General features: G+C 57.2%; 1 protein-coding gene, 2 non-coding genes and 1 pseudogene across 3 annotated transcripts in view; 3 read left to right on the top strand and 1 right to left on the bottom strand.

The window, feature by feature from the left end:
* PRRC2B (proline rich coiled-coil 2B) overlaps positions 1-14,892 on the top strand; it is a 71,569-nt gene extending 56,677 nt beyond the window's left edge. The window contains exons 24-30 of the mRNA XM_027104099.1: positions 634-731; positions 1,673-1,800; positions 2,277-2,517; positions 5,666-5,842; positions 6,426-6,517; positions 9,064-9,145; positions 10,389-14,892. Coding sequence (XP_026959900.1) covers positions 634-731; positions 1,673-1,800; positions 2,277-2,517; positions 5,666-5,842; positions 6,426-6,517; positions 9,064-9,145; positions 10,389-10,523 — 953 coding nt within the window. The 3' untranslated portion in view covers positions 10,524-14,892. The remainder of the gene's footprint in view (positions 1-633; positions 732-1,672; positions 1,801-2,276; positions 2,518-5,665; positions 5,843-6,425; positions 6,518-9,063; positions 9,146-10,388) is intronic.
* On the top strand, positions 320-405 carry LOC113620299 (small nucleolar RNA SNORD62). The gene has a single exon (XR_003432743.1). It is a non-coding gene; the product is annotated as a small nucleolar RNA SNORD62 (small nucleolar RNA).
* LOC113620300 (small nucleolar RNA SNORD62) lies at positions 4,974-5,059 on the top strand. The gene has a single exon (XR_003432744.1). It is a non-coding gene; the product is annotated as a small nucleolar RNA SNORD62 (small nucleolar RNA).
* LOC113619387 (uncharacterized) lies at positions 14,146-14,868 on the bottom strand (annotated as a pseudogene).
* Positions 14,893-15,021: the final 129 nt, after the last annotated feature.

Raw genomic sequence — 15,021 nt, 5'->3', positions numbered from 1 at the left:
GTCACCTGCCTCCTGGGCTGGGAAGCAGGACCGTGCGACTTTGGTGAGGCTCTTCCATCTCCTGCAGAGGGGACTGATCAGAGACTTGGCTTTGGGTCAGACCGTGCCGCATGAGCAGCTCTCTGAGCTGTGCCCCCTCCTCCGCGACATCACACAGGGTGATGGTGGCCCTGGGTGGGGTCGCCACGCCAGTGAGACGAGCTCACGTCTGGGAAGTGCTTTGTATCAGCTGAGCCCAGTTTTATCCTGTCACCATCCTTATCACTATGTTGGTGCCCCAAGGGAGCCTGTGGGGGTTTTGAGGGCCTGGCTGCCAAAGTCTCAGTGATGTAATTCCAATAGATCCTTCTGACCCTCCACTGTGGACTCAATAGCAGGGAGATGAAGAGGAAGGCGACTGAGAGACCCAGGCAGCCTTCCTTTATAACGAACCCCCCTGGCCCCTGTGTGCGGGGCCGTGGGTGAATGGGTGAGGTGGGAAAGGCAGGCTGCAGCCAGCCCCTCTTCCTGGGCCCTGGGCCACGCAGGAGCACAGGGTCAGCAGTGCACACACTCCCTCCTCCCACTGATTCCCAGCACCTTCTGGAACAGTGAGACTTGATCCTGTTTCACCCCCTCGGATTCTGTTTCCAGGCAACCACCTGCCACCTCTCTACCTGGATGGCCATGTGTTTGCAAGTCAGCCCCGGTTGGTTCCTCAGACGATACCTCAGCAGCAGAGTTACCAACAGGTGATGACAGCGAGCCAGGTGGCCCCGCGCGGGGGTGGGGGAGGGGTGCAGCACACGGTGTAGTTACCTACCTTCTTCATTTATTTGTTCGTGGTGTGTCTCATTTTTTGTGCCCCTCGCGTTAACGCTCAGTACCTGGCACGTATGGCAGCCAGTCAGTATTTACTGGATGAGTACATGAGAGACGAGGAGGAGGATGGAGCTGAGTGCTCCAGACTCTGCTTAGCTTTCCCTTCTCGAAGCGCTCCTGTGCCCTAGCTGGGGAATTCACTGAAACGGAATTCTCTTTGGTGATCAGGTATCCTTCTGATGAAGAGAAGAAAGGCCTAGACTCCCAGGCATGGATGCGTTAGAAAGAGGTAGTTGTAGAAGCGAGCAGGTGTTTGTTTTTACGCAGAATTGGCACACTTTCTGTGCTGTGAGGGGGTGCTTTTTGGAAGTCTTCCTCCTGAAGCTGGTGCTGGGCCTTCCTAATCGTCCTGCAGCCCCGCCGACCCGTGTGCCCGCACAGACCAGGATGAAGTGCTGTTTTGGGGACGGAGGACTTGGCCTGTCCTGATCTCTGTTCATAGCATATTCTTACGTATTACGTTGTTTGGTTTTGCAAGACCTCGCTCTTCGCATAACTGGATCATACTGCACGTGTTTTTCTTCTTCACGCACATTTTCCATCCACCGTTGCGTTTCTGAAACCCACCTCTGTTGATACGTGTAGCCAGTGTTTCCACCACTGTACAGAATCCAGTATAGGGATGTGCCCTGCTTTGGGATTGCTGCCAGTTTTCTGCTTTCTCCCAAGAGTGAAGGAAGCACAGGCAGGACATGAGTTTGCATCGTGGGCGGTGTTGGCTGCCCGTGGAGAAGGGCGGGCGGGGGTGGGAGGCGGGGGTGAGCGTCAGCCTGGAGGGCAGCGCGATGATGGCCTGGCCCGCCGTCCACAGGCTGCCGCTGCCCAGCAGATCCCGATTTCCCTTCACACGTCTCTGCAAGCTCAAGCCCAGCTCGGGCTGAGGGGCGGGCTCCCCGTCTCCCAGTCTCAGGAGATCTTCAGCTCCTTACAGCCCTTCAGGTGAGACGCCAGGACTTGGGGGCTGGCAGCTCGCAACAGGGCTTTCTGCCTTCCCGGCCTGTGGGCCTTTTCCCTTTGCCGGCTGCTGCTCTGCGCTGCCCCGCTTGGGGGCGGGTGTGGGCGGGGTGTGGCCCGGCCTTGCCCTTGCTCTCTGTGTCCTCCGGCCCCCTCCCTGCTCTCCCGCCTCGCCGCCGTACCTTGCCGCCTCTGGCCCACTCTTTCAGTGTCTCCTGTTCTGTGCTGTTCAATCCAGTGATGCTCAAACCGTGGGCCCGAGACCAGCAGCACCGTCTAGGAGCTTGTTTAAGTGCAAGTTCTCAGGGCCCATCCCAGACCTTCTGAGTCAGAATCCCTGGGGGTGAGCCGACAGCCTGTGTTGGAGCGATGAGCCCTGCGGGGATTCTGAGGCGTGCCCACACGTGAGATCAGCTGGTGCAGTCGTGCACCTGCCCCGACCGTCTGTCTGGCTTTTGCAGATCTCAGGTGTATATGCACCCCAGCCTGTCACCGCCCAGCACCATGATCCTCTCCGGAGGCACAGCCTTGAAGCCCCCCTACTCGGCGTTCCCAGGCATGCAGCCCTTAGAGATGGTGAAGCCCCAGTCCGGCTCGCCCTACCAGCCCATGAGTGGAAACCAAGCCCTGGTCTACGAGGGCCAGCTCGGCCCGGCCGCCGGGCTCGGCGCCTCCCAGATGTTGGACTCCCAGCTCCCGCAGGTCAGGAATTCACTCACTCCCACCTCAGAACACAAGGTCTCTTTTCTTTTTTTCTTAATTTTATTTATTTATTTATTTTTGGCTGTGTTGGGTCCTAATTGCTGCGCGTGGTCTTTCTTTAGTTGCGATGAGCAGGGGCTACTCTTGGTTGCAGTGTGCGGGCTTCTCATTGTGGTGGCTTCTCTTGCTGCGGAACACAGGCTCTAGGTGCATGGGCTTCAGTAGTTGGGGCACGCGGGCTCTAGAGCACAGGCTCAGTAGCCGTGGCACACGGGCTTAGTTGCTCCGCGGCATGTGGGCTCCTCCCAGACCAGGGCTCAAACCTGTGTCCCCTGCATTGGCAGGCGGATTCTTAAGCACTGCGCCACCAGGGAAGCCCTAGGTCTCTTTTCTTCACGATCGTTTCCCCTTGTATCTGCCTCGTGATGCCCACTGACTTACATGCTGCTTGTAGCCACTGCCACCAGTCCTTGGGCTGCCAGACCAGGGCCAGCTGCTCCGCCTCCTGTGAGCAGTCGGGACTGTGAGCAGTCCCGAGACTGGACTTTCCCCGAGAGCGAGGGCGCCGCTTCTCCTGCAGCCTCTCCGCCCTCCTGCTGTGGCCGTGGGGGTGGCTGCGTGTCTCCTCTGCGTGCACACGCGTGCTTCGAGGCCACTCTCCCTGCCTGCCCCTCACACCCTGGCTTTGGAGCCCACCCCGTAGGCTGTACCCCCGCTGGCCCCCGTGTGCCACGGGCACCACGTTGCTGAGTCCGTGTCCGGTCCCACATCCTCCTCCCCCCGACCCGTGGGTGCATTAGACGGTTCTGAGGGTCACTCCCCTCCTTTGGCCCGTGGCTCAGTCTCCAGCACGTCTCCCGTTGTAGTTCTCAGGGGTTTTGGTGTCTCTGTAGGTGACCCCTCACCCCCAGGTCTCTGCCCCCAGTTCCACGGCCTCACCACCAGTGCCTGCTTGCCTCCAGTCTGGACTGGTCACTGCCAGTCCCTGTACCTCTCCCGTGGTCTCGGGCCGAAGGGTCCTACCTGCTCACCACCTCTGACTTTTCTCACTTCCTCCATCTAGTGACCCACGTCCAGCCACCTTTTAATTCTCCCTCCCCCATCCCTGCCCCCCGCCCCCTTCAGCAGAGCCGCAGACAACTTCCTAGTCTTTTTTGGTTTTTTGACCGCGCCGCGGCACGCAGGATCTTAGTTCCCCAACCAGGGATCGAACCCGTGCCCCCTGCAGTGGAAGCGTGGAGTCCTAACCGCTGGACCGCCAGGGGAGTCCCCCTCTCCTTGTCATTTGCACTCAGTTCCGCCCCGCCCCTCCCTCCCTGTGCTCACCTGGGTTAAACCCTGGCCCGCCTCTGCCCGGCTTCCTGAGGCTGGCGGGAAACGGACCCTGTCAGACTGGATTCAGGTTAAATACAGCCGCCCTCTGGAAAGCCAACGTTTGGGCACCTCCCCACCCTCCTCATTGCCTTCTCCCCCACCGTGATTTTGCATCCTGTGTCGCCAAAGAAATGAGTCGTAACGAGGAAAAGAGAACATCTGCAAGCTCCCAGCGCCACGTCTCCGAGCCTGTGAGGGGCCCTGGGGTGAGAGCGGGCAGCCCATCCTCTCCACCCGCCTGGGAGCTGCTCCAGCTAGCGTCCTCTTCCCGCCATCAGCACGTAGAGGTGCTGCAGTGCTGCCGTCCGGCTGTGAGGGTCCTTCCGCCACATCCCCAGGCAGCCCAGCCTTTCCTCGTTTTTTAAGAAACAGAGCGCTTCTTTAGGGACACCGGCAGATTCCGTGTTACTGAACCTGGCGGTTCTTCATCCTCCTCTTACTGACCCATCAGTAGCATTTGACCCAGTGGTCACTCCTTCCCCCGAACCACGCTCTCTGGGTTCCGAGGACACTGCTCCTGGCTTTCCTTCCACCTCCCTGAGGCCTCTTCCCGGTCTCCTTTGCTGTTTCCCCGTTGCCTCCCCAGGCAGTAACTCGCTGTGCCTTCTGGGCGCCATCCTCGGGCCTCTTTCTAGACCTGTGGCTCTAAGCCTGACCCAAATCCAACGCTTCCTGGTTCTCCCGAATTTCTGTCTCCTGGACCTGAACTCAGACCCAGTGGGCTGCCCGTCATCTCTGCTCAGGTCCGGCATGGGGCATCCCTGGATCCCTGCTTCCGCCACGCCCCCGCTGATTCGTCACATCCCGGCAGCCCTACCTTTGAAAAGTATTCAGAGTCTGGCCCTTTCTCTTCCCCTCCACCCCACCCCCCACCCCCCACCCCCCACCCCTGCGCCCAGCTGCTGTTCTCGGCTGCCAGTTTGTTCTCAGCACAGCAGCCAGGGCGCCTCTTTAAGACTCACATCGGCTCACACACCGCGCCCCATGCCAGCGCTCCAGAAACGCTGAGCCACCCCTACCTTCTTCCTGCACCCAGCTGTGCGCAAGGAGGGGCCCAGGCCTTGAGGTCCGGCTGCCCCACGTCTCAGTGATGCCATTCCAATAGGTCCTTCCGACCCTCCACTGTGGACTCAGTAGCAGGGAGATGAAGAGGAAGGTGACCGAGAGACCACAGTTGGCCGGCCCGCCCGCCCCGTCCCGAGGGTATCCTGGCCCACCTCCTTCCCTTCTCGCACCTCGTTCTGGACTTCAGGAGAACAGACTTCAGAAGGCTCCAAGACTGCAGGAACCCTAAACCCCAGACCCCAGTTGTTTTCTGTCACCTTCGGAGGCAGAGCATGAAGTAGTCTTGCCTTTTTGTGCTGCGAAAAAGGGCACAAGGATACCCCTCCTGTGTAGCTCCCATCTTTGGGGACTCGCTTGGACACTGCTTCCTGAGAAGGCTTCTAGACCTTCCTGACCTTTCTCCCCGCCCCCCAACACGCACACGGGGTTTGCCGCCCGCCTTCCGCACTTGACACCCGTAGCTGTCCTGCTTATTTTCTAGCCGTCCGAGTTCTTTTCTCACCAGCTAAGGCTTGCCCCCTACCACTGAGAGTATGCAGTCTAGGGTGATCTCTGCTGTGTTCTATCCAGAATCTGTCCTACTGTGGGAAGGCCTTGCTTCCTTTCATCTGCAATGAGAACGTGAGGTGGGATGCGCGGTTGCTCTTGGACACGTGTGTAAGTGGTGGTTTGTGGCCTCCTCCCCCTGACTGTCCCTGTTGTCCAGCAGCTGACGATGCCGCTGCCTGGCTCCCAGCTGCCCCTGCCTCGGTACGGCTCTGGGCAGCAGCCCCTGCTCCTGCCGCAGTCCATCCAGCTGTCACAGGGGCAGAGCCTCTCTGTCGGGGCCCCCCGAAGAATGCTCCCACCTGGCTCCCAGCCTTCGGTCCTTAACACCAGCAGAGAGGTGAGGATGACTCCGTCTTGCTGTGGCCCTGGGGTGGGGTGGGGCTCCCGTCTCGGAGACCCTTTCTGGCCAGTCAGGAACCACTGTTGCGGGGGCGAGTGCCGGCGGTCTGGGACGCAGGCTCCGGGCCTCGCCAGACCGCCGGTGGCCCACTCGTTGCCCAGTCCTCTCAGTCCCGTGGCAGGAAGCCCTGGTCACGTGTTACTAACAACGTGAACAGGCCTGCGTGAGCAGGGCAGGGAGGAAGGTGCCTGCGGCTGAGGTCTGGGGGGCCGAAGTCCTTGCCAGCTCCCGGGGTGCTGCAGAGGGTGGCCTCCGGGGCAGAGAGGGCCCGTTCACTGCGGCCAGTGCTCAGGGGTGGCGCACAGTCTGCCCTCCCAACCCGTGCCAAGGGAACAAACACACGTGGTCGCTCCTGCCTCCAGCCTGCACTGGAAGGCCAGGCGTGCACGCTCCTTGACGAGATGCCTCTCTGTCCTGAAGCCCTCGTGGCCCCCACTGGCTCTGCCCAGGGTGGTTGGTGGCGGGGGCAGCTGTCCCCAGGGCGTTCCAGTGACAGCCCATCACTTCCCGGTGTCTTTAGTCCTCTCAGATGGAGATGAAGGGCTTCCACTTTGCCGACAGTAAACAGAATGTTTCTTCAGGAGGCTCCATGCCATCACCGCAGACCTACAGGTAAAGAGACGCCCTGGGGGTCGGATGCTCACAGCCGAGCCCTCTCTGTGGAATCGTGGGCCCAGGGAGAGCAGCGCGAGGGCACTGAGGCTGGGTCGCCTTTGTCAGCCTGTGTGTCACCGTGAAGTTCCAGTGCTGGGACACAGGAGACTCAGGAACTCTGGGGCATGGCTTTGCTTTTAATCATCATCATAAAATGTTCTGGTATGGGAGAACTTTCTGGAAAGGCAGGGAAAGGAAAGGCTCATGTTATAATAGCGTCAGGACAGACCCTGGCTACTAACAGCTTTCTCACCAGATGTTTTTTTAAAGATTCACGGGCAGAGAGGGCAGATACCCTGGAAGTGGGGGGCGGGGGTTCCTCTCCTGGGGCCACATGTCCCTTGAATGGCCTTGTGACCCCACCAGGGCTTGCTGCTGCTGGGCTCGTATGGCGAGAGCTGTACCTTCTTTGCCTTCTCGGGATCTGTCTCCGCCTCTAGTAACTGTCCCGGGTCCCTTGGCTGGATTCAGAGGGGGGCTTTGTATCAGTCACGATGTTGAGTTACAGTTGACCCTTGAACAACGCAGGGGTTAGGGGCGCTGACCCTCCACGCAGTTGAAAATTCAAGTATAACTTTACGTTTAGCCCTTCGTGTCCACAGTTCCACATCCGAGGACTCGACCAACTGCAGATCGTGTAGTACGTGCTTACTGAAAACAATCCACGTGTAAGTGGACCCATGCAGTTCAAACCCGTGATGCTCAAGGGTCAGCAGGGCTTAGCGTGTTAGAAAGTCAGGGAGCGTCTGCTTCTGATGGCTCTCTCACCCGCGGAGAAGTGTGCGGCTGGGGAGGCAGCACACGGCGCTTGGCCCGAGGGTTGGCACAGTCGACTCTTGTTACGTGTGGGAGATTCCTGGAGATTCCTCCTGTCTGCACATGAGTAAAACAGGTGTGCGTGACCCGCAGTGCCCTGCGCGAGGCTGCCGGCGTGGCTGAGGGCAAGGTTGCCTGCACGGCCGCCCGCCCTGCCCCGTCGCGCTCAGAGTGTTGAGGCCGAGTCCTGCCCCGTGGTCACGTCAGTCCGTGCTCCAGCTGCATTTCCTGAGAGAGGGCTTTTTGTGAATTTCCCCCCGTGTCGTTACTTTCCTGTCCTTATTCCCACTCTCTTGGCTTGACTGACTTTTGTTTTGCTTTCCAACCATATTTTTCACATAGGCCAAAATAACAGACCTGTAAGAAAAATATACATGGACAGCAGCGCCAAACCATGGGTGTGATTTGGAAGGAAAAAGGAAGCTTCAAGCATAGAGAGAGGCTGTCGATCCCCTGCTGCCCCAGGCAGGTTTTAGCCTCCTCTGGCTGCAGAGCCTTCCTCAGAGGCAAATCCGGAAAGGGACGCTCACATAACAAGAGTCGCCTGTGTCCGTTCACTGTAGGAATGGCAGCAGCAGTTTTATTCTGTGGAGAATCTTTACAAAATATAAGCCTTACTTAGTAGCCTTTGTATTGCTGGTGTCTTAGTGGGGTTGGGGAAATTGGTATATTTTTACAGTGCAGTGTTGCCTGACTTTTCTGGAAACAGGGCTTCTGAGGCATGCCCTGTCAGAAAGGCGTTCCCTGGTCAGCTACTCGGGGGGCGTGCATGCCCGAGAGGGCTTGCTGGGGAGTCGGGGTGCACCTCGGCACAGGGCCTGAGCGGCCCGTGGCCCCCGGGGGAAAGTCCTGTGGAACTTCGCACACGTAACTACCTAACGATTTTGACCCCAGGATCTTTTTTCCACGTAGCGCCTGATTAACATCCCTGGGAGCTAGTTGTCTGGTCGGTGGAACACATTTAGAAAGATGTTCTCCATTTTTGTTATTTTGGTATCTCTCTTTACCACCCCTACCCTCCACCCCACAAGAGAAGACTGGACAGATACTCAGCATAACTCACGCATCAGGTTTGTTCGTTTGTTCGTTCGGGTTTTTTTTTGGCTGCGCTGTGCGGCTCGCAGGTTCTTAGCTCCCCGACAAGGGATCGAACCTAGGCCCCCACAGTGGAAGTGCCAAGACCTAACCTCTGGACCACTAGGAAATTCCCTTTTCTTTTTGAAGTCTAAACTCCTGTTGGAGTTTAAGTTCATTTTTGTTTCTTTTCTAATTTTTTTTTTTTTTTGCTGTGCCACACGGCTTGTGGGATCTTGGTTTCCCACCAGAGACTGAACCTGGGTCCACGGCAGTAAAAGCACCAAGTCGTACCCACTGGGCCGCCAGGGGATTCCCTCGTGTCAGGCTAATAGACCTTTTGTCTGGAGCGTCATGTCGGTCTAGACCCTCCAAACCTGAGAGACGGTTGGTGTCCGTCTGTCGTCTTGACCGGTCAGTGTCTGCCCGTGGTGGGGACCTGGCCTCTGCCCCTCAGGTGTGTCCCCATGAGCTGGGTTGGAGGTGCCAGGGCCCAGTGGCGACCCCCTCGCCCCCTGCGCTCTGGCTGTCTGGGTCTGTTTCCTCTGTTGGAGGCTTGACTCCGTTTTCTGTGGTGACGCGTGTGTTCTCATCCCCTCCTTTGGTTTTTTCAGGCCTAGCTCTGCTAGCCCCAGTGGGAAGCCCTCTGGATCAGCAGTTAACATGGGCTCTGTGCAGGGACACTACGTTCAACAGGTAGAAGATGGCTTTCCAGACCCTCCAGCCCCGGACGCTTAGGCCCGTCTCCAAGTGCCAAAAGAGGAGGGACTGTCCAGCCGTTTGTGTGCTCCTCTTAGAGAGACGAGCCCTGGCGCTTAGAGCATGGCGTGGGAGCCGGGGAGCCCGAGCCCCCCCGGAGAAGGCACTTCTCCTCTTGGCGGGCGTCTGGGTCCTTCCTTGTCCGCAGAGAAGGGAGGGTGCGGGTTCCCCTGAGGAGGTGGTGCCGGAAGGTGGACTCTCCCTCTGCAGCCATTGGGCTGTGAAGGCGCTGGGACCTGCTTAGGCCCGTGGGTCAGCTCTAGAAGCGGGGGTGTGCGTGCGTGTGCGTGCCTGGCGTCTGTGCCTGCGCGTGCTGGCCTCGTAAGTGCTGTGTCTCGTCCTCGTCTTGGCCGGGTGGGATCCAGACGGAATGACGTTTCCCCGTTTTATAACGAGACGGGTCTCTCGGCGTCTTGGCCTTCAGCGTGGTTCTCTTCACTCCTCTCAAATGTGACCAGGCTCCAGAGCTCAGGCTCGTCAGGCGGGGGTGTTAGTAAAACAGCACTCCTGGATGGTGGAGCTGGAAGCTCGATTGTTCATTTCACATCTCCTAACGTGGTTCCCCGAGGGTCGCTCTTTGAGTTGCTTGGACTGAGCTTCTAGAGCCTTCTTCAGAGCTCCCCCCACTGTATGAGGGGCCGAAGGCAGGCTGCTCACTCTGCGACACACCTCACTGTGCAGAGCTGCAGAGTGACGGGACCCTGACCGCGGCTCTGGAGGTCAAACTAGGGGCTTGGGGAAAGGTTTCCACACCGTGGGAGTCGGGGAGGGTGGAAGATCTGGGAGACCAAGTTGGGCGAGAGGCCCTGCGCCCCCTCAGCACAGTCGGGAGCTCTGAGGGGCGTGGGGTGCACTGATTTGAAAAAGGTCCCTCTAGGCGGCCTTGGGTGTGCCGCCTGCAGAGGCCCCTGGGCAGTGCAGAATGCTTCCCGGAGGACCCGGGGTCCTCCCACGGCTCCGAATCACTGCGCTCAGCGCCCGTGGGAGGGACCAGAGCAGCCTCATGCCAGCGTCCTTCCCAGGCCAGTCACTTCTGAGTTTGGTCCTTCGACCGAAGGATGGGCTTCTTAGGGTGGCTTTCCTCTGACTCAGGAGCAGGAAGCGGGTGGTGGGACCGCGGATCCTGGCAGGTGTGTCTGCGTAAGGGTAACTTTCTTTGTCCCCATCCGTCTGTCCAAAGGCAAAACAACGAGTGGATGAAAAGCCCAGCCTGGGAGCCGTGAAGCTGCAGGAGGCCCCCTCAGCCGCTTCCCAGCTGAAGCGAACTGGAGCGATCAAGCCCCGGGCGGTGAAGGTGGAGGAGAGCAAGGCCTGAAGATGCTGGGCCTGGCCTGCCCGGAAGGACTGCCGCCCCTCGACCTCGCTGCCACCGGACGCTGGGGAGTCTCCCAGGTGGATCCACCGTCCACCGACCTGGCCCGGACTGCGAGATCTCCCTGCTCTCCTCCACTCCTGAAAGCTCCGTTGTCCAACCAGCTTGCACCCGTGGATCTGTGGCATTGACCTGCTTGGCTTTAACACGAAAAAAACAAAAAAGCAAATGACTCCATTCCCGCCTCCTTTGCGCCACGACCGTGGAGTGACCGAGCCGTCGTGCCGTGCAGATTAACCCCGCCCTCCCCTCCTCATCCTGCTTCTGGCGGCCACGGCGCCCTCCACCGAGCTTCCTTCCCTCCCCGCTTTCCATCCCTGGGCACAGTGGTCTGGCAGCAGGGCCGTTTTAGTTGAGGCTTTTTGTTCTAAAAAGCAGCTAAAGGTTTTTACAAAAGAGAAAGGAAAAGAGAAACACAAGCTTCGTCTGTAAGAGCTGGACTTTTATATGTTCTTTGCCGTCCTCTCCCTGACCCCTCTTCTGTTGCGGTAGTTTCCTTTTAACCTCTCTCCTGTTTCATTTGATACATCACTGCTGTGATACCTTAAGAGGTGATGCGTAGGAACGTGGCCTCTCCTCTCCTGCTCTCTGTGTCTCGGTTGGTTAACCTTTGAGGTTACTTGCAAAAGGAAGTGGTGACTTAAGACACCGCTCCTGAGCTTGGGAAGCGGTGGTGGGAGGGAGGGGAGGTGGGATGGCGTTTTAGTCGGGAAGCCGCTGGCCTGGTGACCACAGCGACTTCATGGGCGGCCCGGCCCGGTGAAGTTGACGCCGTTTTTAGCATAAGAATTACACAGAATTTCTGTCTTGAACTCTTCAAAACTGGTGGGGACACTGACCGCTGGGCACCTGAGGTGAATCATGGAGATAGAAGGCCCTGGCATTTTCCAGTCTGGCCTGGACGGTGCGAACTGACAGCGCCAGCCCCCGTCAGTGTCTGCTTCTGGGACTCCAGCGCCCGCGGGGCCTGATGTTTTCCCACGCGCTCCCTCCCCTCCGAGCTTCCCTCGTCCTTCCTGAGCTGTCCTTCCTGAGCTGCCTCCGTGTCTCTGGGTCCTCCTGTCCCTCCACCTCTCTCACAGCTCGTCACTGGAAGCCACGTACTTCCTCTGTGGTGACGGACGCGTGGACAGTTGTCACTAGAGACCGTGCACTTCATCCGCGTGGCCGTGAGCGCATGGACGGGGGTTTGGTTGGGTCTGCGACAGAGGCGTGAGCTCTGGGAGGCTGCTGGGAGAGCTTCCTTTTCTCCGCTCCCAGCAGCAGACCCAGGCTGTGGGGACAGAGAGGCCTGAGCTGGGCAGTGGGTCTCTTCAAGGACAGAGCAGTGTCCAAGGGGAGGATGGGTTGCAGGGCTGACGGTGACTCCCGGAACAGCCTGGGTAGCCTCGTAAGTCTGCAGAGCTGCCTTTGTCAGAGTCTGTGTGAGGCATTTTATGCTAGGCTTTTGTTTTTAAGATAAGAATTAGAAGGAAATCATCCCAAATTCTGTCATTCCAAGGAAAGGCGAGGGGAAATTTGAAGTTTTGCTCACGCTCTTGGGAGTAACTAACGCGCCATCTACCTGCCGTTGCTGGCGGGTCCAGGGAAGACCTGCCTCGGAGAATGGGCAGTAGGCGATCGGGGGCGTGCCCCACAGAGTCCACCCGCAGTGTCGCCACAGGTGTGTGACAGTCACTCGGGCAGTGGCTCTAAGCTCTGTCCAGTGTGGAACACGGGGAAAGAAGCGCCTTGGGAACCGCCGAAGTCACTTGTTGCTCTTCAGTGCTTTAAGGAAGTGGGGGAGCAACAGCCTCCTGGCAGAGGGTGCAGGGCTCCTCCGGCGTCATCCGGGGAGGCCGGTTTTCTGAAGGGTGCTTCGCTGCTTGATCGATAGTGTTCAGCGCTCCCCTCCTTGCCTCCACCCTCAGGCCTTACTTCTCACTAGCTTTTTTTTTTTTTTCTCCTTCATCCCCTGACGCTTTACTCGGAAGGCCCTTCTTGAAGGGCTGCCCACTGGCTCACCTGCTCTTGTCTCCCTTCCCCCGCGAGTGCCTAGCTGCCGTCCCCGCACCCAGCCACCCTGACTGAGCTCCTCTCCGCTCCAGTCGCCCCTGCAGAGGCCACACACTCACTCTTAGAAACACGGCCAGACCCCTCACACCTAATTCCAGTGCACATTGTTTGTCAAAAGGAAAAAAGGCTTTCTCATTTTGAAATTGAACAGGACAGTTCTGGATGCTGTTACAAACTCTCACGCTGTGTGCTTCAGGTGAACCTGCCATCGGAGTGACGGTACTTCCTGTTTGAGAAAAAATAAAAACGAAAGGGTCACCTGTTCTCCAGCCCTTTTCTCTACCCCTGTATTTCCCCACCCCCACCCCCCAATAAAAACAGAAAACACTAGAATTTATTTATATGTATTGATGTTGTAGGTCTAGGTGAAAAAAAGTAAATGTTTCACTGCTCTATTTATATATAATGTCTGAATTATTCTGTGCAGGAAAGGCCAGGAAATTGCATGTGAAGTTCAGTGCGTTTACCACCTTCGTGTGCCCAAGCTGCAGTCTCTTCCCCGCTGAGATACAGATTTTACATTGAACTCTGGAGGCAGAGGGCAGGCCTTGGGCCCAACCAACACCCCGTCCCTTCCTTGGTCTGATGAAATGCAGTTTTTAGTGCAGAGATGTCTTAAGGTGCAATCTCTCTCCTCTTTTCATGTGGTTTTAGAGCCAAGCGCAAGGTAGTAGGACTTAGGGTCATATTTTGCCTTCAAATCCCCATCCTCAGAGTGCGTGTCCATGCCAAGGCCTCTGGCAGAATGCCTTGGGCCTTTGGCGGGAACAGGTGGAGACTAGCGCTTAACCTTTTCTGCTGCTGGGGGTGGGGGTGGGGTGTCAGAGTCTTCTCGCTGCGCCTCTGCCTGCTAAAATTACCCTCCCTTCCCATGCTGGCCGCTTTGCCCTGGCCCGCTGATGGTGCAGCCCGTTGTTCAGCAAGCCAGTGTCCTGCAGTATGTCCAACATCAGTTAGCGGGGTAAAAGCCAAGAGCATGGGTCCATGTGTCCTTGTCCACCCACTGAAGACTTCTTTGGCATGTGTATTTGGTCTGGTTCTCTTTGCTTCCCCTTTTTAATCGTCATCATTATGGTTTTCAAACATGGGATTCATACGCTTTTGGCTTTGGGTTCCTTCAGGGGGAAAACTAAAGTACGACTATTGCACATTCAGAAAATCTGGTTGGTCCAGTTCCAAAGCCACGGTCATTCCAGCCACTGCCAGGGGATATTGGGGCATCTTGTCATTCAATAACGGGCATCAGTTCTCTCCGGCTCTGCCCTCGCCCTCCTGTCTTCTGGACCTGCTTTCTGGATGGTTGATGAGGTTGGTGACTGATGGTCAAGGGCCGAGGAGGCCAAGGGTGCACACGAGGGCATGGCCACGCCCAGAACTGGCCTGCCGAGGCAGTGTGTGGCCAACTGCTGAAGCCCCCTCCCTGCTGTGTGGTTCCCCTCCACCAAGTAGCTGCATGTTGCCTCTCAAATCTGCATTTGTCCCATTTCCCTTCCTGCAGAGCTAGCCTGGGTTAGAAGGTCTGTTGGAAATGGCCTTTGGCAACCAAGGACACTAGGGTACTTGTTTGTACTGTTCTGTGATGACTGGGAAATGCAGACTTCCAGAAAGCCGGCTCTTCCTGTTTGAAAAGTGAACTGGACCTAAGACGAGCAGATCACCCGGACAGGAATGGCTCAGTGTTGGGGTCAGACACTCTGTCCCCCAGCCGTGCCCTCCACCGGGACCACCAGCGCATATTTGACTAGTGATATTACAACCTGCTGTTCACCATTTCTCCATCCCAGTTAGGTGGTCTCCAAGATGGTACAGTGTCCCCGGGGCCCCGTCTTCAGCGTGCTACAAAGCCTCCGGGTGGAACTTTCTGTTAAGGCTCTCTGTGGATGACTTTCTTCCATTGTGTAAAGGGGTTCCTGTACTCCCAAGCTTTTGACCTCATGCCTTGCATAGTAATAAGGGTTCGGGTTTTTTTTGTTGTGTTTTGTTTCCTTTTGTTCTTATTTTGGCCTTTCCTGTGTGTCTTTTCACGTAGACCAGATATTTGAAAGGGCAGACGATGGCTAAAGGTGTAACGTGCAGCTTGTTTCTACGTTGTTTGGGGGAGCTTCTACCTTGGATGGGAAATGGAACCGTGGATCCAGCAGGCCATGGTGGCACACTCACCCCTCACCCTTCCCTCCGGTTCAGTACCTACGGTTTCTCCTTTCAAATATGTGATTGTACTAGCTCTTTCCATACGAAAGAATTCTCCGTATTTAAATAAAAAAAAAAAGTAAAAAAAAAACAAAACCCACTGAAACTGAACATGCTTTGTCAGGTTGTGTGTCCCTTGACTCTCTCATTTGACTGGAGACTTAGAGATGGAAGAGTTTTCCTTTTACGTGGAAGA

Source organism: Aethalodelphis obliquidens, unplaced genomic scaffold (assembly GCF_003676395.1).
Source record: "Aethalodelphis obliquidens isolate GAN/ISIS:26980383/991018 unplaced genomic scaffold, ASM367639v1 scaffold7, whole genome shotgun sequence".
Taxonomy (NCBI): Eukaryota; Metazoa; Chordata; class Mammalia; order Artiodactyla; family Delphinidae; genus Aethalodelphis; species Aethalodelphis obliquidens.
Note: the sequence above shows the minus strand (reverse complement) of the source record. Positions and strands in the feature narration are given on the sequence as shown.